This window comes from Canis lupus, chromosome 25, assembly GCF_011100685.1.
Source record: "Canis lupus familiaris isolate Mischka breed German Shepherd chromosome 25, alternate assembly UU_Cfam_GSD_1.0, whole genome shotgun sequence".
NCBI classification, from domain to species: domain Eukaryota; kingdom Metazoa; phylum Chordata; class Mammalia; order Carnivora; family Canidae; genus Canis; species Canis lupus.
In genome coordinates this window covers 1,826,250-1,846,295 of record NC_049246.1, presented here as the reverse complement: position 1 = coordinate 1,846,295, position 20,046 = coordinate 1,826,250, and the positions used below count along the sequence as shown (strand labels likewise).

Sequence of the window (20,046 nt, the reverse complement as noted above, 5' to 3'; positions counted from 1 at the left end):
ATTCCAACAGGTTAAAAATCAGATTAGAAGTCAGTTGAGCCTTTTGATGACTTTGTTGTGTTTTTGGTCTTATTCTAAAACACTTTTGATGCGTTGTTAATCAATAATGCTTACATGTAGCCATTTCTTAACAGAAGACCCACTAACAGAGGCAAAAATACACAGGTTACAAAACACATGAGTTCTCAATTCTGGGGCAGAAATATTTCTCCTGAGATTAAGAACCATAACATCAAGATTTGAAAGAACTCTAACATTCATGTAGACAAATCTCCCAGCAACAACACTGGAAGGTCTTTCTTCAGTGTTCCTATTTAATAAGAGAATGTTCTAAGAAATCTGTGACAAATCTCTCAACTATAATCCCTTTGAGGGCAGGGAGCAAGTAGGGGACTGACTTCTCAAGTGGGCTGCATTAATTACATTATCGAAAGGGGTGCACTTCGGTATGATAGGAGGGGATAGGCTCTTCTTCCTAATTAGCAGATTATTCTCCAAATCCTTAACTACTAAGACATTTTAATAAAATCTGCAGATTTATTCAAGATGATGTTCATATAGCTGATTTACGTTAATTGCTCTTTCTTTCTTAGAGACATCATTGATAGAGTAAGGGGAACAAAGTTCATTCCTGAGAGAGGATCCAAAACATCAAAAACAGTTAAATTCGTGCTTTTCTATTGCCAGATTAATATCTGAGTGGAACATACTAAGAGATAGTTAAGAGCACCTAATACAAAAGAATAATTAGAATGGCCAGTTTAATTTCCTAAATTCCTTAAATACACTATATCTAAAATAGCATGCCATTCAGGTGTATCTTTTTTGTTTTGTTTTTACAAAGGGGATAACATTGAAACAATTAATAATCTTTAAAAGGGAGACCATCCTATTCTTCTCAATAGTGTGATGGCCATATCTTAAGAAATATGATTTCCCACAGGTTTTTAAGGAGAATTATCTTTTTCTACAATCACTGAGTTCCACTGCTGCACATCACTATAAGCCACTGAATTAGGTTTTAAGAAGGCTTAATACAGGTTTGAGGATGATCCTGCTCTGAAATAACCAAACGAAAAAAGATATAGATGGAAAAAATTTAGAGCTATTTCTTTTTCCTCTATCAGGGCATTTTGTTCTTTAAATGATGACCCTGAACTTGATTTTTTTTTTTTTTTTCTGGGAGATGGTTAAGCCATATTCCTTTAGAAAGTAATGCCATAATTCTCACCGGATATCCTGGCCAAGTATCTACAGAAGCATAAATGGTGGCTTCCTTTTTAGAGGTCAAAAATTAGCGATAGAATTTCTTCCTTCCTTCCCTTTCATTCTCTTTCCTTTTCTTGTTTCTTTTTCTCCTCTCTCCTCCCTCCATCCCACACCTTCCCTTTCTCCCTTCTTTAAACCATTCCGTAGATGGCAGATATGTGACATGCATAAGAATCATGTTTATCTTAATTCATGATTTCATCCTAAGTATGTGTCAAAAATATGCTTAATAAATATCTCTTGAATAATAAATCTGTTGAGTACTTCTCTGGGCCAAACACTGAGATAGACACTGAAGTTGCAAAATTCCTGTCCCATGGGTTCATCTGAAACCTACAAAGATGTGTTTAGGGAAGCAGACGGAGTTGGATCTATGATTATACAGAAGGGGTACTTTTCCTAAAGCAAAACTAGAGGCATTTACTAAGCTATAATTCAAAGTGGATATGTGCATGGTCTACTCTTGTTGTCATGGTCCCACTGGTATTCGCGGCCCTGAATTGAATTGGTTCTTCTCACTTTCTAGAATGAATGCAGAAAACTCTTCTTTTCATGAAAAGAGGCCCCTAAGAAGGCTGAGCAACCAGCAGAGATGATTGTTTTTCCCTTGCAGGTGCCTGGATGCTGCTCCATAAGTTCATTACTGGCCACATGGAGCTTCCTCTGCCTCAGGAACTTTCCAACATCACCTGGAGTCACAGTCACATTCCAGAGTGTTCCCCTGAGTCCCCATGGGCCTACTCAGTTTGGGGCTTGGTTTAGTGCCCAGCGGCCTCTCCATTTTCCTGTCATCCTCCTGCACTAGCATGCTACATGAGGGAACACAGTCTCCTCTTGGACCTTCCAAATGGCTTCTAGCAACCTGGACAAATTAGATTTGAAAGGAGAGAAAACATGAATCAGGAGTCAAAGAGATTTGTCCAAAGACATGTGACAAGGTCACAGATTAGAGTAGAAGAGATTTCTTCACTGGATTGAAAATTTGGAAGAAACAGACTCTCATCTTTTTCAACACTGAGAGGCTCTGAGTTGCAGAGTTTATGGTACTGTTCTTGAGAAGCCATGAGCATAATTTCAAGAACAGGAAACATGATGGCTTCTTAATCAAATTAAATAGCAAAAATGAAAGCAATAATTACTCAAATTTACTTGGCAAATTAGCAAGGCAAATTAGTTGAAACACTACTTTTGATCATAAGGATATAATTAGAAAAGTTGGGTGGATGAGAATATCTCTGAGGCATGAATTAAATCAATTGGACAACCTGATTGTAAAGACCTTATGCTTAATGTGTAAATCCAAACTTACTGTTATGAAATGTAAAGGGAAGAAAAAAGATGAATCAACAAATATTTATCAAAAATGGTCCTGTACAAATAACGTGAATGATAACAGCAAATATCTACTAGATTTTTATTATGTGAAGATACTGTGCTATATACTACATATAATTCTTATCATTTGTATTGTTTTGTTCTCTTAAAAAGCAATAAATAAATTTAGCATTGTTAACACTTGCACAGCATAAGCTATTACTGACCCTTAGCCTACAACCACAGGCTTCATGATGGAAGGAGCACAGGGCAGCAAGGCCAATAACAAAAGAGAGAAGCGAGAGAGAGAGAGATGTTTTTTCTGTTCTTAGCCTTATCTTCCACTTACAAATGCCACTGCTTCTCAGTAAGATGGGCTTCTATTAAACTCTGAACACATCCATGCTCCACCATAAGAAGCCAATTTGTACATGGCTTCCCCTGACAGCAGCAATTCATCCAAGTTGGTCCAATTAGACTGGGGAGTGAGACGTTTATTCCAATACTGGGACCAGGGGAAAACACTCTCTCTTATTTGACATGAACAAGCTACGAGCGCCAAATGCAATCATCTATGAGAAGAAAACTAGCCTCAAGATGGAGCCAAACTTACTATGGTGGGGCCAGGGTTGAAGAAGAATCTGTAAGTGGAAGGTCTCTGGTTCAGGAAAAACCTGGGCCCTGGACAACATTTATGAGCCCCTGGATCAGTCAAGTCTGCAGCTCACCTTAGCTCTGGCCTTCCTATAATAAAAGACTGTAAATATCTTCTTTGTTTCATCTAGTTGGAATCAGATCTTTGTAACCTAAAGCTAAGGCTCCTTGATTTATATAAAACAAAATGAATGTTAAATTAAATTCTAGCAACCACAAAAAATAACTGTCTACAGAGCACAAAGTGATGGTTGTCAGAGGGGAGGGGATTTGGGGATGGGCAAAAGGGGTGGTTAGGAGTGGGAGGTACATCTTCCAATTATGGGATGAATAAGACGTGGGAATAAAAGGCACAGCATAGAGATTATAGTCATGACACTGTAACAGTGTTGTATGGTGACAGATGGTAACTACACTCCTGGTGAGCACAGCATTATATATAGAGATGTTGAATTACTATCTTGTACACCTGAAACTAATGTAACATTGTATGTCAACTCAAATAATTTTTTAAAAAATCATTTTCTATATAAATTAGGTAATTTTGTTTCAAAGTATGGCTGCTGATCCCTTGCACCTGAGTCACCTGGGATACTTGTTTAAAACACAAATGAGACAAGTCTGCCTCTGATTTTAATGCTGAAGGTTGAAAGCTACTGTCAAGGCAAGCTGTACAATTTTGGTTGGGTAATTTAGGAATTCATTATGCAGCTTGCTTGTACTCATTTCCCTGGTTTAAAAATACGTGTATTCAAACATGCTCCTGGCTTCTTCATAAATAAGAATGATCCAAAGGTAAACAGTAACCATCTTGGATTTGTAAAAGTGAGTATTTTTTTTGAAATTGCTTCAAAGCTTTGCACTTTGTAACAGTAACATGATTGAGAAATAATCAATAGCCTTATAAAATTGTTTTCAAGGCACACATAAAAAAAGTCTCCCCAAATCTCCTGGCTAAGGAAAACGGCATTTTAAAAACTAGATTCTATTAGATTCCTACCACAGTACATTGAAACCACAAACGTGAGTTTCTATGAAATCTGTTTCTTGCCTCACTACTACTTATGTGTTTGGACTCAGTTTAAATATTCTTCCCCTGGGAGGCCCTTCCTACAATCCTTTCCCAGCCAGCATTTCTACCTCCTCCAGTATGGCCTACCTCCTCCTACTTGGGCTCTTTCCTGGTTCTCGTTCCTGCCCACCATGCAACCTAAAACACACTCATACTCACCCTTTATCTACCTAAACCCTTTACAGGCTTGAAGGCTCAGCTAAAAATAATACTTCCTTAGGAAGCCCTCAGAGGAGGTCAAGTCCCCTTGAACTGTGATACAGCAACTAAATAAAATAGCAGTCAGGCTGCATTTAGCTGCTGGTAGAAGAGATGCCTGTAACATTACCCAACAAGGAAATGAATTACTATGTCTCAGCAAGGTTGAAAATTCTTAGGCAAGGTCTGCTTCACCAGGTGGCTGAGCCTCAGCTGGTTGCTCTACCCAGCCCTATCCCTGGAGGCTGCTCCCTCCTGCCATTCTACCCGTCAGAGGCAGCTGCCGGAGGAAGGGGGATCATGGCACCAGAAGGTGCCTTCCCCTTAGGTATGTGATTCCCCTTTTCCCCAAAAGTCTCTGGACACAACTCCTTAGTAATCACTGGTCCAAATGGGCTTAAGTCTTCTCATCCCAAGCTAGTGTTAAGAAGTAAGACGACCAAGTTTAATTTAGAGAGTTTGCCACCCATTCACAACACGGCACAAGGAGGAAGGTATAGCATGTATACAGCATCCCAGGATAACTGGATGTGGCTGCTCAGTCTAGTCTCTGCCCTAGGTCCAGACTGGCTGTCCCCGTGGCTGAAGGGATCAACAAATGAGCATATCTGAAAAGAACTTGTTTCTGGAGCATCGGGGGTATGCTTTGGTGGAAATCGGGCGTCCTCCGCCAATAGCCCCACCACCTGTTTTTGTAAACAAAATTTTAGGGAACTCAGTCACACCCATTTATTCATGGAGCGTTTCTCCTGCTACCACTGCAGAACTGAAGAGTTGCAACAGAGACCACATAGCTCCAAAAGCTGAAAACAGTCCCTGGCCCGCTCTTCAAAGAGACGTTTCGCGGCCTCTGGCTTAGAATGACCAACCAGAAGGAAACAATACTGGCAAGGCAGCCACACTGTCCGGTGCAATGCCTGACATTCTTCAGTTCTAGCGCCCAGCCTGTGGATGTTGTTTCTTGGACATCTGGCTGCCTTGCCGGTTCTTTAGTTCCCTGAGGGCAGTGGCCTTGCTGATGCCATCCGGCTGCCGCTGGGTAACTGAATGGACGCGCTCCTTAAAATGCCCTTCCGTGCGAAAAAGAAAAGCGATGTTTTCTTTCAGGGTGTGTTTTAGAGAAAGTAACATTTCAGTAACGGGACGCCAAGAAAGTGACTCACGACCCACAATAAGGAGAGCGTGAATTTTAACGTTCACATTTCCCGACCTTTGAGAGGAAAGTGTGCTGCCCGCGCTGTCTCCTTTGAGAGGTGGCAGCAATGAGCTCCCGCTCTCCAAGTGGCGCAGGCAGAGTGCGTGCGGTCACCAGCACGCGTGCCAGGAAAGCTGGGGCCCCAGGGCATCCTTACTGAGAGCGCTCCCCTAAAGAGCCTGCTGGGGCTCCCAGCTCCAGTCCTAGGCTCAACCAAGTTAGCCCTGTTTTCTGTGACTTTATTCATTCACTGAAGTTCAGCCTTCATCAGTGTTCAGAGGAATGGCAACAATTTTTTAGAGAGAAAACAAGCAGTTTTGTAGGATGGTTTTATAGGACCTAGAACTCATCTTATCTGTAGATGACGTCAGTTTTGTTTTTTTTCCCCTCATCACCCAACTAAAAGAAACTTAAAAATAAACAGGAAAAATTAAAACACCATAATTTTTAAATTGTTAAAATGGTTTAGTGAGTTCAATAACATAAGAAATTATTACCACCAGTAGAGAGGCAAGCTTTTTTTTTAAGCTTGAATTTCAAATTTTTAATCCACAATGCAATAAACGATTGGGATGCCATAATGAAAATTGTGAAAACAGGATACAGGTTTCATTATAACCTGCTAATTAATATAGCAACACACAATAGTAAGAGATCATCAAGAACAGTATCATAGTGAAGTTGAGGCATGTGTGAAACAGCCAAGTATGTCCCAAACACCAGAGAAAGAAAGATGCCAAACACTGTGTTAAAATATTTCCCCAGGGCACAGTCTGCTTTCCAAAAACAAAGCAAAACAAAAAACAGAAAAACAAACAAGCAAACAAACAAAAACCAAGCTGACACTCAGTTTTGTGCCAGCGTTTTCCCCTTCTCCGCATTTAGGGCAATCATGCACTACACGGAAAACTAACGGGAAAGCCTTAGCCTCGGCAAGGAGGGCAGAAGGGCAGTCAGGCATCTCTTGTCTTTTTCAAATCAATGCAAATCAGCGGTATTAAATGTACTGGCTTCTCCACCCAAAGAACTAGTATTATTTTCGGGGAAGCAGGGTGTTTGTCATCCAGAGTCAAACAAAAATTGCTTTGTTTTCAAATTCACAGAACTTTGATACAGCACCACATCTGTCCATGTTTCTCAGTGTCTGACAGAAGTTTTTTTCACAGAAGTTCTAACACCAAACTTGGAAATGATTTGGGATATAATACTGACATTAGACCAACTCCCTCAAACATTTCTTCTTAGAATGAAGTATTCAATGGAAAACGTGAATCTTTAAGTTAATAACTCACTATACACTTCAGGTCAAAAACTTAATCTGTCTGTCCTTATATGAGGGGAAAGTATTTGCTATCACTTGGCAGTAGTCTTCGATGTAGTAACACCAATTCCAGGGAAAAAACTCCTCAGGAGATAATTCAATAAAGAAAAGACTTACTTTCATTAAATTTCTCATTATAATGTGCCTTAAAATAACAGAAACTGGAATAGATGAATTACCCAACAAGAAAGAAATAAGGAAGTGTTTAAATAAATGTAGGTTTATCAATCAAGCGAAAAATAAATCAATTAGTAGGAGTTATAATGATGCAAACCATGTAGTGCCATGCAACCTTTTTTTTTTAGATTGCTGAGTAGAACACACTATAGCTACAAGTGAAAATATCCGAAATTTCCTGATTAGTACACAGAAAACTGAAGTCTGTGAGGTTCCCTTCATCAGTGTGTGAGCTTCTGACTACTCGATAACATCTCTCCCTGCTTCCCGCATCACCAAGGTCTCCCAGAGGGACTTTTCGGATTGGATTGCTCCCTGGTGCTTTTGCTGTTTGGTACTCTCACTTGCCAGGTGCTTCTGTGTACTGCCCGACAACCCACGTGTATCACTGTGTTCAAGACCCAGCCCCTCCACAAAGTTGTCTATTATTACTCTGGAGTGAGATCGCTTTGGATTTCTCAGCTCTTGGTGAGTCTGTTTGCTTTATCTCCTCATGCAGCCTGTAAATTCCACAGAATTATTTTTAGCACGTGCAATAAGTAATAAACACATGATTTGGGATGAATTGATCAACGAATATAAACTGTTCAGAGCAGGGTCGATTTCTTACCTTTGTGTCTACAATACTCCTCTCAGCCCAGGCAAACAATAGGTTGCTAATAACTTCACGGAACAAACAGGTAAACGAAGGTACGCGTGTTGTGACACATGACCACTGGCTGCAATACACCGTATGGTTCTCTTCCTTATGTCTCTTCCACATTCCACTTCTATGAAAGGTCAGGTAAGGTTCTTCTCTAAAAGAAGTACCGTCAATGAAAAAAACTTACCCAGGTCAAACTGGCCAGAGACGTAGCCACAAGTCTGCCGGACCTCCTCACTGTCCCAGCCCAAGGGGTAGAGGGCACAGCCAGCGCCGATCAGCAGGCCTGCGAAGAGATAAGCCAAGAGGTATTCTTCTGCATCTCTAGAGAAAGCAAGCAGCAGGGAGGAGGAGGGATCGATATTAGCAATATAACAAAAGAGCATGGTGCTTGTTTTTTAGAAGGCACCGGCCAGGGCTCATGTGAGCAATCCAAAGTCAGTCTGATTCCATGAACAATTTCAAATCTGCCTGAAAGAAAAGAAAAAACAAAAAACTGACAGCTCAGTTTGGTTCCAACTCTGCCTTTTAAAGTACTAAAAGCCTTGCAAATCCTGTTTAGGAAATATGATTCTGAAGCTTTTTAAACCACTTTTGTAAAAATCCGACCAATTCTACCATCAATCCGTATTAACAAGTAAATCAAGAGCAAGCAAAAGTGCCTAATGGGTTATGCTTCATCATGCATTAGATTTTTTTCTTTCCAATTTAAGAATCAAAATAGAATGTTTCAGTATCATTCCATTTTACCAGGGGCAGAGAAAACATAAAGATTTTCATGAACCACTTTGGCTATTAGATCTATTAACTGTACCACCTGCTATTATACTCTGTTGAAAAGAGAGGGTTCATTCATCTCAGAAATACTCTGGAAGACAGACACTTATATAATTGAAGTCCTCCTTGCAGCTCAGACCAAAAGTTTTTTTTTTTTTTTTTTTTTTTTCAGACCAAAAGTTTTGATGATTGAAATGAAGAAGGTGGCGGTGTTACTTTAATATAAATGAAGTTATTGGGCAGCCTGGTGGCTCGGCAGTTTAGCGCCACCTTTGGCCCAGGGCCTGATCCTGGAGACCCAGGATCGAGTCCCACGTTGGGTTCCCTGCATGGAGCCTGCTTCTCCCTCTGCCTGTGACTCTGCCTCTCTCTCTCTCTCTCTCTGTGTATCTCACGAATAAATAAAAAAAAATCTTAAAAAAATAAATGAAGTTATCAAGGCAGCACACTGTGGGCTGACAGCTTTTGATTAGCCCATCTTCAGTTTCGTATCAAAGCCTAATACCAGTTGATAAGAAGCTGAATGAGGCTTAAGCACTCAACACCAGAATCTAAGGGCTAATCAGAAAGTAACATCTTGTCATATCAGTGAGCCAGTACTGTCATCATCTGTAAGTCCCACAAGTGTGGGGAGTCAGCAGGACCACTGCACACATATCTGATAAGAACACCAGCCCTGTCTGAGAGGATGTGCATTGTATGGTGCTGGATGATGAGAAAGCCCCTGAAATGAAAAACATCCACTAACGTGGTAACAGAGAGGAAGAATGACAGGGGGCAAGTGCCTCTAGAAGAGATTTCCAATATCTCTGTATTAAGTCCCTGTCCATTCCCTTTTGCTTCTGCCCCTTCCCCTGGCAGATGACTCAAGCATATAGCCCATACATGTAAGTAGTCTGTTTCTTTTCTTTAAAAAAAAAAAAAAAAAAAAGGGCAGCCTGGGTTGCTCATCGGTTTAGCACTACCTTCAACCCAGGGCGTGATCCTGGAGACTCGGGATCGAGTCCCACATCGGGCTCCCTACATGGAGCCTGCTTCTCCCTCTGCCTCTGTGTGTGTGTGCATGTGTGTGTGTTGGGGGGGATCTCTCATGAATAAATAAATAAAACCTTTTAAAAATTATTTATTTATTTATTTATTTATTTATTTATTTATTTATTTATTTATTTATTTATAAATTTATGTGAGCCTGATGTGGGATCACAACCTGAGCCAAAGACATATCTCAACCACTGAACCACCCAGGTGCCCAGTAGTCTCTTTCTTTATAGGCACCTAAGGAGGAACTGCTTTCCAAACCATCTCCAACCTCTATGGTGTGGAGAAAAATCCCCTGTGAACTGACACAAATGTCTCACCTTCCAGTCTGTCCCTTGGTCAATGGTAAAACCACCATTTAATGCAGAGGGGCTGTGATCTGAGGGAGTACCTACAAAGAACCACTGAACGTGCAAATTATGAATTCCAGGAAGCCTCCTATGCAATTGCATAAATATGAATTGTGTCGAGGCTGAAGAGTAACCCAGAAAGCAACAATATAAGGTTTTGCTGACTAAACAAATGTCCCCCAGTGACTGGTTTCCTGAAGTTCTTCCCCTTAGGACAAAACTTGCAGCACTCTGAAGACAACTTTGACAATGCCAGTATTATCCACCATCATGTAAAAAGATGATGAGGAGCCAAAGTTTATGTAAAGTGAATTCCATGAAGGTTTAATAAATAATGTGGTCTCATTTTCATAATACTCAGCTCTTAAATTAATAAATAACACCACTTTTTGAGAACTTGTGAGCAGTTTTTTAATGATGACAAATGCGGAAAGATAGAAAAAAATTCAGATGTAAGAAAAAATGAAAAATAGTAACATGTAAACCATCAGTTTTCTTGGGGAGCCTGGGTGGCTTGGTTGGTGAAGCATCAACTTTTGGTTTTGGCTAAGACCGTGATCTCAGGATGGTGTCATCAAGCCCCACATCAGGCTCTGCACTCTGTCTCTCCCTCTCCCTTTACTCCTCCTCACACTCACGCATGCAGTCTCTCCCTCTCTCATGTAAATAAATAAAATCTTTAGAAAAAACAGACCATCAGTTTTCTCTTTTTCTGACAAGCAACCAAATGATAAATAGTCTTGTTCGCTAATATCCTTTTCAGATGGCAGAAAAATGTGTCACATATTCACCAAAGTGGCTGTTTGGTCCCGTATGATGCCAGGCACTTTGGGAAACTAAATAGAAAGGAGCTTATATATGGAGCAAGTTGATCTGTGGTTCTTTCTTCCTTTTTTTTTTTTTTTAAGATTTTATTTATTTATTCATGAGAGACACAGAGAGAGGCAGAGACAGAAGCAGAGAGAGAAGGGAGCCTGCTGTGAGACTCGATCCCAGGACCACAGGATCATGCCCTGAGCCGAAGGCAGATGCTAACCACTGAGCCACCCAGGTGCCCAATCTGTGGTTTTCTAAGCTGTAGAATGCTTGGCAGTCAGGATTCTTTTGTAGAATGTTGGGTTTTTTTGTGACAATGAAATGTAGATTCAAGCATAGAAATTAAGAACAATTTTATACATAAGAAATTTTGTTAAGTGTGTGATTATTTTTAAAAAGTACCATAGACATAGCTCACATTAAAAAAAAAAAAAAGTGTTAGGGGAGGGCAACTAGCTTATCTGGATTTTTGTATTAACATTTTTACAGCCTTTGTTTTGTCCTCTGCTAATGTTTGCTAGAGTACTGCAGATTATAAAGGTCTGAGAAACATTTCCAGGAGAAGAATATATGTTGCAAACTGATCAGTCTAATTGGCTGTTGCAATTTTAGGTTCCACAGATAAATACCGGTGGCCTCTCACTACCTTTCTGCTGTTGTACTCTTTGGAGAAAGTAAGTCTTAGACTAAATTCAGGGAAATATACAGCGATGTTTATTAGTCAGCTGGCCAAAAAGCAGTCAGATGATCAATTCTGTAAACTCAGTAAAAACCCTCCTCCCCAAATCCATCACACAGTCATTTTAACAAGCGCCTTCAACATACCATAAATACAACAAACATTCAACTGGCAAGTTCAGGACACTTCGGGACAGATCAGGCAGTGTCTCCATTTAAAGGAATGGGAGAGGAGGCACAGGACCAAAGAGAGTTTAGATCTGCACTGCCCAAAGCAGGAGCCATGGGCTCCCTGCAGCAAACTTAAGTTTACTAAAATTAGGCTAAAGATTCATTTCTTCAATTGCTCTGGCCACATTTCAAGTGCCTGACAGCCACAGGGTGCTTTGGGCTACCATACCGGACCCGGCAGAGACCGTTTTCACCGTTGCAGACAGTGCCATTGGAGAAGGTTATTGTAGACCATCAAGAGGGTGCTGGGCTGGACAGATTCTTACACCCTCAGCCGGATACTGCTCGGTAATCAAAATAATCACTACTTTTAGATACTGTCTAGGTGGGGCTAGAGATCAGGAAACTACATTTCAAATCTCTTCTGCTGGCAGAAATTCTGGTTCATGTCCTGTCAATGAGAAGTTTTTGTGTGGAGTTTAGAAGGTAAAAGAGAGAAATAAACCAATTCCCTGTTGGCAGCTGCCACCGGGGCATGCCTTTTCACAGACAGTAGACCTAAGATTTGGGGAGTAACTTCCAGGCAGCCTCCTCACCCACTAGGCGCAAATCATCAGCTGTAGCTTCTTCCTGCCCCTGCATTTCCTGATTTCCCAAATTCTTCATTCTTTTACATGTAGCTGTTCAGTTTCCCCAGCACCATTTATTAAAGAGACTGTCTTTTCCCTATTGTATATTTTGCCACCTTTGTCATAGATCAATTGACCATTTACGCATGGACTTATTTCTGGCCTCTGTATTCTATTCTATTGAGCTATGTGTCTATTTTCATGCCAGTACCATACTGTTTTGATTGCTATAGTTTTATAGTATAGTTTGAAATCAGCACGTGTGATACCTCCAGCTTTGTTCTTCCTTCTCAAGATTGCCTTGGCTATTTGGGGTCTTTTGTGATTCCATAAATATTTTAGGATTCTTTGTTCTAGTTCTGTGAAAAATGCCACTGGTATTCTGATGGGAATTGCAATGAACGAGTAGATTGCTTTGTGTAGTATGGATATTTAGCAATATTAATTCTTCCAATCCATAGGCACAGTATATCTTTCCACTTGTGCCATCTTCAATTTCTTTCATCAGTGTCATAGTTTTCAGAGTATCGGTCTTTCACCTCCTTGACTAAATTAATCCTAGATATTTTATTATTTTTGGTGCAGTTGTAAATGGGATTGTTTTCTTAATTTCTCCTTCTGACAGACTGCTATTAGTATATAGAAATACAACATATTTCTGTTTGTTAGCATCCTGCAACTTTACTTAATTCATTTGTTAGTTTTAATAGTCTTTTGGTGGAGTGTTTATGGTCGTCTGTATACAGTATCATGTCATCTGAAAGTAGAGACAGGCTTACTTCTTCCTTTCCAATTTCAATCACTTTTATTTCCGTTTCTTGCCTGGTTACTGTGTCTAGGACTTCCAATACTATGTTGAATGAAAGTGGGCATCCTTGTCTTGTTGCTGATCTTGAAGGAAAATCTTTCAGCCTTTTGCCATTGAGTACGATGTTAGTTGTGGTTTTATCATATATGTCATTTACCATGTTGAGGTATGTTCCTTCTATACTCATTTTGTTGAGAATTTTTACCAAAAAAATGAATGTTGAATTTTGTCAAATGCTTTTTCTGCATCTATGGAAATGATCATAGGATTTTTATCCTTGGTTTTATTAATGTGATGTATCACATTCATATGGGGTACCACACGGATTGATTTGCAGATGCAAATCCACTGTGCATCCCTAGAATAAATCTCACTTGATTGTGGTATATAATCCTTTTAATGTATCTTTGAAGGCAGTTTCCTAATAATTTGTTTTTCCATCTATGTTCATCAGTAAAACTAGCCTATAGTTTTCTCTCTTTTTGTGGCATTTCTGTTTGGTTTTAGCATCAGGGTAATCCTGGTCTCATAAAATGAATTTGGAAGCATTCCTTCCTGTTAATTTTTTTTGGAATAATAGAGAAAGATAGGTACTAACTCTACTTTAAATGTTTGGTGGATTCACCTGAAAGATACCGGTCCTGGGATATTGTACTTTTAGGGATTTTTAAATTATTAATTCAATTTTAGTACGTATAATAGATCTATTCAGACTTTCTATTTTCTTCATACTTTTGTGTGAAACTTGTGTGTTTCTAGGAATTTATCCGTGACTGGTTAATTGGTGATGAACTTCGTTAGCATTTGCTTATCTAGGAAACTATCTTTCCTTCAATTCTGAACACTTTCATGTGGATCTCTCTGGATTCATCTTGTTTTGGACTCTTTTTGTCTCCTGGACCTAGATGTCTGTTTCCTTCCCCAAGTTAGGGAAATTCTTAGCCATTATTTCTTCAAATATATTCTTTGACCCGTTCTCTTTCTTGTCCTGGGATCCCAATGGTGCAAATGTTAGTATACTTGATATTGCCTTAAGGGAGTCTGTTAAACATTTCTCATTTTTTTAAAACTCTTTTTTTTTTCTGTTCTGGTTGAGTGATTTCCACTCATTTGTCTTGACCCGTTTTTCTGCATCATCTAATCTACTATTGATTTCCTCTAGTGTATTTTTCATTTAGTTATTATATTCTTTAGCTCTGACTGGTTCTTCTTACATTTCTCAACTTTTTGCTGAAGCCCTCATTGAGTTCCTCCAGTCTTCTCCCTAGTTTAATAACTGTCTTTATGATCATGACTTTTTGAACTCTTTATCAGATAAATTATCTCCATTTCAAGAAGGTTGGATTCTGGGGTTTTATCTCGCTCTTTTGTTTGAAACATACTCCTTTATCTTATTTTGTTTGACTTTTTGTGTTTGTTTCTATGACGACGACTTAGGCAGAACAGTTACCTCTCCCAGTCTTAAAGGAGTGGCCTTGTGTAGGGACATTCCCTGTGTAGACTATATGTGCCTAGTGGCTTTGGCAAGCTGGCTGGAGATGGAACAGGCACAGGCAAGTGGGTGAAGGGTCCCAGAGTAGGAGGGAAGGGTTCCCTTGACAGGAAGTCTAGAGCTGGAGAGAGTAACAAGGCCACCTTGATAGGACAGCTGAAGCTGGGCTGGATATGGGAGTAGGGGCTTCTGGTGTGCCTCACCAGGGCCACTCCATAGAATGGCTGGAGGTAATGTGAGCCAGGGGCCCAGGGCCTAACAGACTAGCAGGTCAGCTAGAGTGTTGGACCCTGCCTCTGCCCATGTGATCAAGGAAGGAGGTGATGTGAAAAATGGTACTCACTGGTCTTCCAACTCTGGAGACAGTTCCAGCAGTTCCTTTCCTGTTTGGTGGGTGCTGTAAGGTTAGTAAATGGATTCCCTTCACTTATAGTCTGGTTGCCCTTTTAAATCACTATTTTTTTGCTGTGCCCTGACGTAGAAGTCTGCCCATAGGGCCCTTGGTGATACTCCTCAGGGACCCTGTGGGTCACTGAGTCAGAGGTGGGGTTTCTGTAATTGCAGTGTCTCTGTCTCTCCTACCCTTCTACATGTGGTCTTTCTATCATTTGTTGTGCAGAAGCTGTTCAATCAGCCTTCAGTTCTTCTTGAGGAGATGTATATGTCTGTGTAGATTTGGTGTACTGGTGGGAGGAAGTGAGTTCAGGGTCTTCCTATGCTGCCACCTTGGACCTGCCCCCAAGAACATCTTTTTAAAGGAAGAAATCTGTCATTTTTCACTTTTAGCCCTGTTAAACCTTAGACCATGTTGTAGAAATTAACATTTCATGGAAGAGCAGTCTGAAAATCCCTGAATTAGAAACATCCTAGTTGTTGCCTGCTGAAATGGGGCTCAGAGAATATTCTGGAACTTGAGGTGATTGTCCAAATGATATCTTCATAACCTAATAGGTTTTAATAGCTCTAGTCCCCTAGTTTACTCCTGAGGAGCAAACAGCTCAGTGAGAATCTCTGGCTCACAAACTTTTATATCTACATGGATTTTCTTTATTAGATTTATAAATCTGATGGTTTATAAACTCCATGAGCTTAATTATGTGGTATTTTCACCACATTCCTTTGTCACTACCATAAGAGATGTCATGAAAAAAATAGTCACATTATCACATTTTGGGAAAATCTGTACGTATAGGAGTGGAAGTGAGGAAAGACACTGTGAAGCAAAGCAACGACCTGAGGAAGGTGGTAAATGAGGTGAGGGGAATAGTGGAGGTGGTCTGAGATCATTTGCAACTACAGGCTCCTTTGTAATTAAGAAGTAATCTATTTTTGCAATCCTAAGGACTTTGTACTTTAAAGGAGTCATGAGTAAATCACAAATTGGTGTAAAGTACCTCAATCTTCAGTCTTCACCTGGCACCTAGTTGAAATCCGCTATCGGGGGCAACAGACCATGAAAAAGGTCACCGTGTAGGACGTCTTAGAAATTTAGAGAGATGTTGCTTCCCCAAAATAATGAAAATAATAATCCAAGAAATGACTCAATAAATTCTGTTTTTTTTTTTAAGGTTTTATTTATTTATTCATGAGAGACACACACAGAGAGAGGCAGAGACACAGGCAGAGGGAGAAGCAGGCTGCCAATGGGGTGCCTGATGTGGGACTGGATCCCAGGACCCCAGGATCATGACCTGAGTAGAAATGAAAAAAATTCCATTTCAAGAACTTATTGACCAAGATGCCATTCCAACCTGAATACCCTAGGATTTGGTCTCACTCTGTTCAAGACAATTCCAGTAGTTAAAGAGCCAGGTTGGTGGAATGATGTCTAAGAAGAAGCCAGTGTTAATGGAGAACAGAGAGCGCAGATAAATGCAAAGATGCAAGCACTCGGGAGCTGTGCTGCGAGGCTGTATTATAAAAGACATCTACCTTTATCACCAAAGGGACTCCTGCACCAAGTGGATACACTCTCTTTGCCCCTGGACTACCTTTGGGAGAGTGCCTACTGGAAACTCCATTCCTTCTCACACAATGCTGGAAACATCTGCCATGATACTAATTATTTCTTAGAATTCAAGTGTGAAGTCTGAAGTTCGTAAAGAACTCAGTGGTCAAAGTAAGAACCAGATGCTGGCAATTTTCCCTTCTGCAAAACTCTTTTTATTCAAAGTCGGTGCTTAACACGTAGCCAGAGGAATATTAACATAACAATTCGGCTCCTGCCAAGAAGGCAAAACAAACCTCTAGTCAGCCAATGCCAATTACTCTCCACAGGTGGTAAGAACAGAGTCCTCATTGGAGACTCATAAAGCCTTATTTTTTCCAGGCACTCTTGAAAGTTTTTATGTGATCTCACTTTTTTTTCCCCATGACTATTGCTCCATTCTTTTCCACAGTTTTTTTTTTTTTTTTTTAACACTGTGACTTCTTCCACTTATTGCCCCTTCTGTGGTCACACCAGCATTTCCCATCATTTCATCTTTTGTGTTTTTTGGATACTTTTATCCATCCTCCAGTTCCTTTATCTTCTTTTCTGTGGCAAGCACAGAGGGAAATTGTTTTCTTTACTCTTCTCATGCAAGCTGCTTCGTCCTGTAGCCTGTTATCTGGATTTCTCTTCGGATGACATTGGCACATTTCCAGCTCCATATGCTAATTTATGTACACAAGTCTATTCTCACCCCTAGATAACGGCCCTTTTCCAAAATAAATTCACTGGTGGGGAGGAAATGAGAGCAAGGACCAGTATTACAACTCTTCAGACCTTGTAAGGGCCATCAGGAAGAAGCTACAATTGACCCCTGAACAGTACAGGGGTCAGGGGGCACTGACCCTGTGCAGCTGAAAATCTGTGTATAACTTTTGATTTCTCTCAAACTTAACTTATTAATAGACTTGTGGTGACCGGAAGTCTTACAGATAACACAATGGTCAATTAATACATACTTTGTATATGTATTATAGACTGTATTCTTATGTCTAAGCCAGAGGAAAAAAATGTCATTAAGAAAATTATAAGGAATAAAAATGCATGTACAGTACTATATTTATTGGAAAAAGTCCACGTATAAATGGACCTATGCAGTTCAAACCTGTGTTGTTCAATGGTCAACTGCACTCAAGTATTTTATAAGAAGGAGGCTTATGCAAGCTCTTGTGAGGTACAGAGGATGAAAGAGGATTGTCCAAGGACACAGAGCCCAGATCAATCCCACGGTTCCTGGGTTCCAGACCAGGGTTCTTTTCCACCTATCACAATCCCAGTGCTTGGACATTAGGCCATGTCAATGTCGCACACTCGCCACCTGCTACTTGAGCTTAGCCACAGCTAAGCTGTGTTGGATTTCATCAACATCATATTTTACTAAAGGGGACTTCTCACCGGCAAGTCCATATCTCTTGTGTCTCAAATGATTGAAAGAGGTGTCAGCACTGAACTGGGCAACTGGCACAGAGCCAAGTCAAAGTGGCTCAGGTGCCCTGACCAGTCCCAAAGGCATTTCTGACTGGGGATATCAGTTCTTTGAATATGTCTTGAATTTTCTCATCTCTGGAAGTTGTATCTCTTCTCTTTGACTGAGATAGTCTCACTCCTTACCTTATGCTCAGACTCTGCCATGAAAATACCAGCTGTTAAGGTCCAGAAGCCTCAACAGGCAGCCTGCTCTGGCCACCTCAACAGCTGAGCTATAGGTTTTACCCCCTCTCATGGGCTCCCACTGTGATGCGCTCTATAACATTTATTTGGGACTTACTACCTTGCTGTAGTTATTCATAAGTATCTCCTGGAAAGCCAAAAACTCTACCATATGTTTACTTGCAACTAACTCACTGGTTTGTGATATTTGTTAAATGTTAAATAGCAAAATGATTTATTTAGTATTAACAAAAGCCCCAGCATAATTATATAATACTTATAAAATATCGGGACACCTGAGTGGCTCAGTGGTTGAGCATTTGCCTTTGGCTCAGGGTGTGATCCTGGGCTCCCAGGATCAGGTCCCACATTGGGCTCCTTGCAGGGAGCCTGCTTCTCTCTCTGCCTATGTCTCCACCTCTCTCTGTGTGTCTCTCATGAATAAGTAAATGAAATATTTAAAAAATAAATAAATAAAATAAAATAAATATATCATTGCCTTCATATAGCAAAGGAGGAGACTGAGAATTAGTTAAAGAAGCAGGCTCGGGGCAGCCCTGGTGGCGCAGCGGTTTAGCGCCGCCTGCAGCCTGGGGTGTGATCCTGGGGACCCTGGATCGAGTCCCACATCGGGCTCCCTGCATGGAGCCTGCTTCTCCCTCTGCCTGTTCCTCTGCCCCTCCCTCTCTCTGTGTCTCTATGAATAAATAAATAAAATCTTAAAAAAAAAAAAAGAAGCAGGCTCATGCTCATGAAGCTATATTAAGCAGTAGATACCGGGACTTAAGTCCAGGTCTGTTTGAGCTGGAAGCCAATATTGCTAAACTCTACCCTTTAATGCTTCCTGAATCCCCAAGTGTTCACGGTCCAGGCTCTGGGCTCACTTCCCGTATCCACACATGTACCAACCCCTGCAGATATAAAAATGGAAAAGGCAAGGGGCACCTGGGTGGCTCAGTGGTTGAGCATCTGCCCTTGGCTTGGGTCATGATCCCGGAGTCCTGGGATCGAGTTCTGCATCAGGTTCCTCCCAGGGAGCCTGCTTCTCCCTATGCCTGTGTCTCTGCCTTTCTCTGTGTGTCTCTCATGAATAAATAAATAAAACCTTTAAGAAAAAAACAGAAAAGGAAGAACAGGGCAGGAGATCAAGAAGGAAAGCAAGTCATCATCTCTCCAGGATTGACTCTACTGTCTATATCCAAAGGCAAGGGCTCTAGAGAGTTCTACAGAATCCCTCTTCCCCCAGCGCCAGTGAGGGAAAACCTGGATGTGGGCTCTAGCACACAAAGAACTCTGTGTTCTTCAAAGAGGCAGCAAGATGAAAAATGGATTCTTTTATCATCAAAAGTTTAACCAAGGAAAGCATATCCTATCTTAACACTAAAATATAGAATAGAAATATGATCATTTCTGAACTATCAAAACTATTTTTACAAATGACAGTTAGAGGGATCCCTGGGTGGCGCAGCGGTTTGGCGCCTGCCTTTGGCCCAGGGCGCGATCCTGGAGACCCGGGATCGAGTCCTGCGTCGGGCTCCCGGTGCATGGAGCCTGCTTCTCGGAGCCTGCTTCTCCCTCTGCCTGTGTCTCTGCCTCTCTCTCTCTCTCTCTCTGTGACTATCACAAATAAATAAATAAAATTAAAAAAAAAAAAAAAAAAACAAATGACAGTTAGACCCTTTCTTTGCCAAAAACATACTGCAGAAGACAGCATACTTTAGATTTTCTTAAAATGCTTCCCCAAATGGCTCCTTGATTCTTATTTCTTCTCCTTTTCCAGTTCATGGGTCAGAAGACAAGAAAA

The 20,046-nt window shown here is 40.7% G+C and overlaps 1 protein-coding gene across 3 annotated transcripts in view; it reads right to left on the bottom strand.

Annotated features, from left to right (window-relative positions):
- LHFPL6 (LHFPL tetraspan subfamily member 6) overlaps nucleotides 1-20,046 on the bottom strand; it is a 239,916-nt gene that overhangs the window by 21,369 nt on the left and 198,501 nt on the right. For all 3 annotated transcript variants that reach the window (XM_038573159.1, XM_038573158.1, XM_038573160.1), the window contains one exon: nucleotides 8,031-8,129. In XM_038573159.1, coding sequence (XP_038429087.1) covers nucleotides 8,031-8,129 — 99 coding nt within the window. The remainder of the gene's footprint in view (nucleotides 1-8,030; nucleotides 8,130-20,046) is intronic.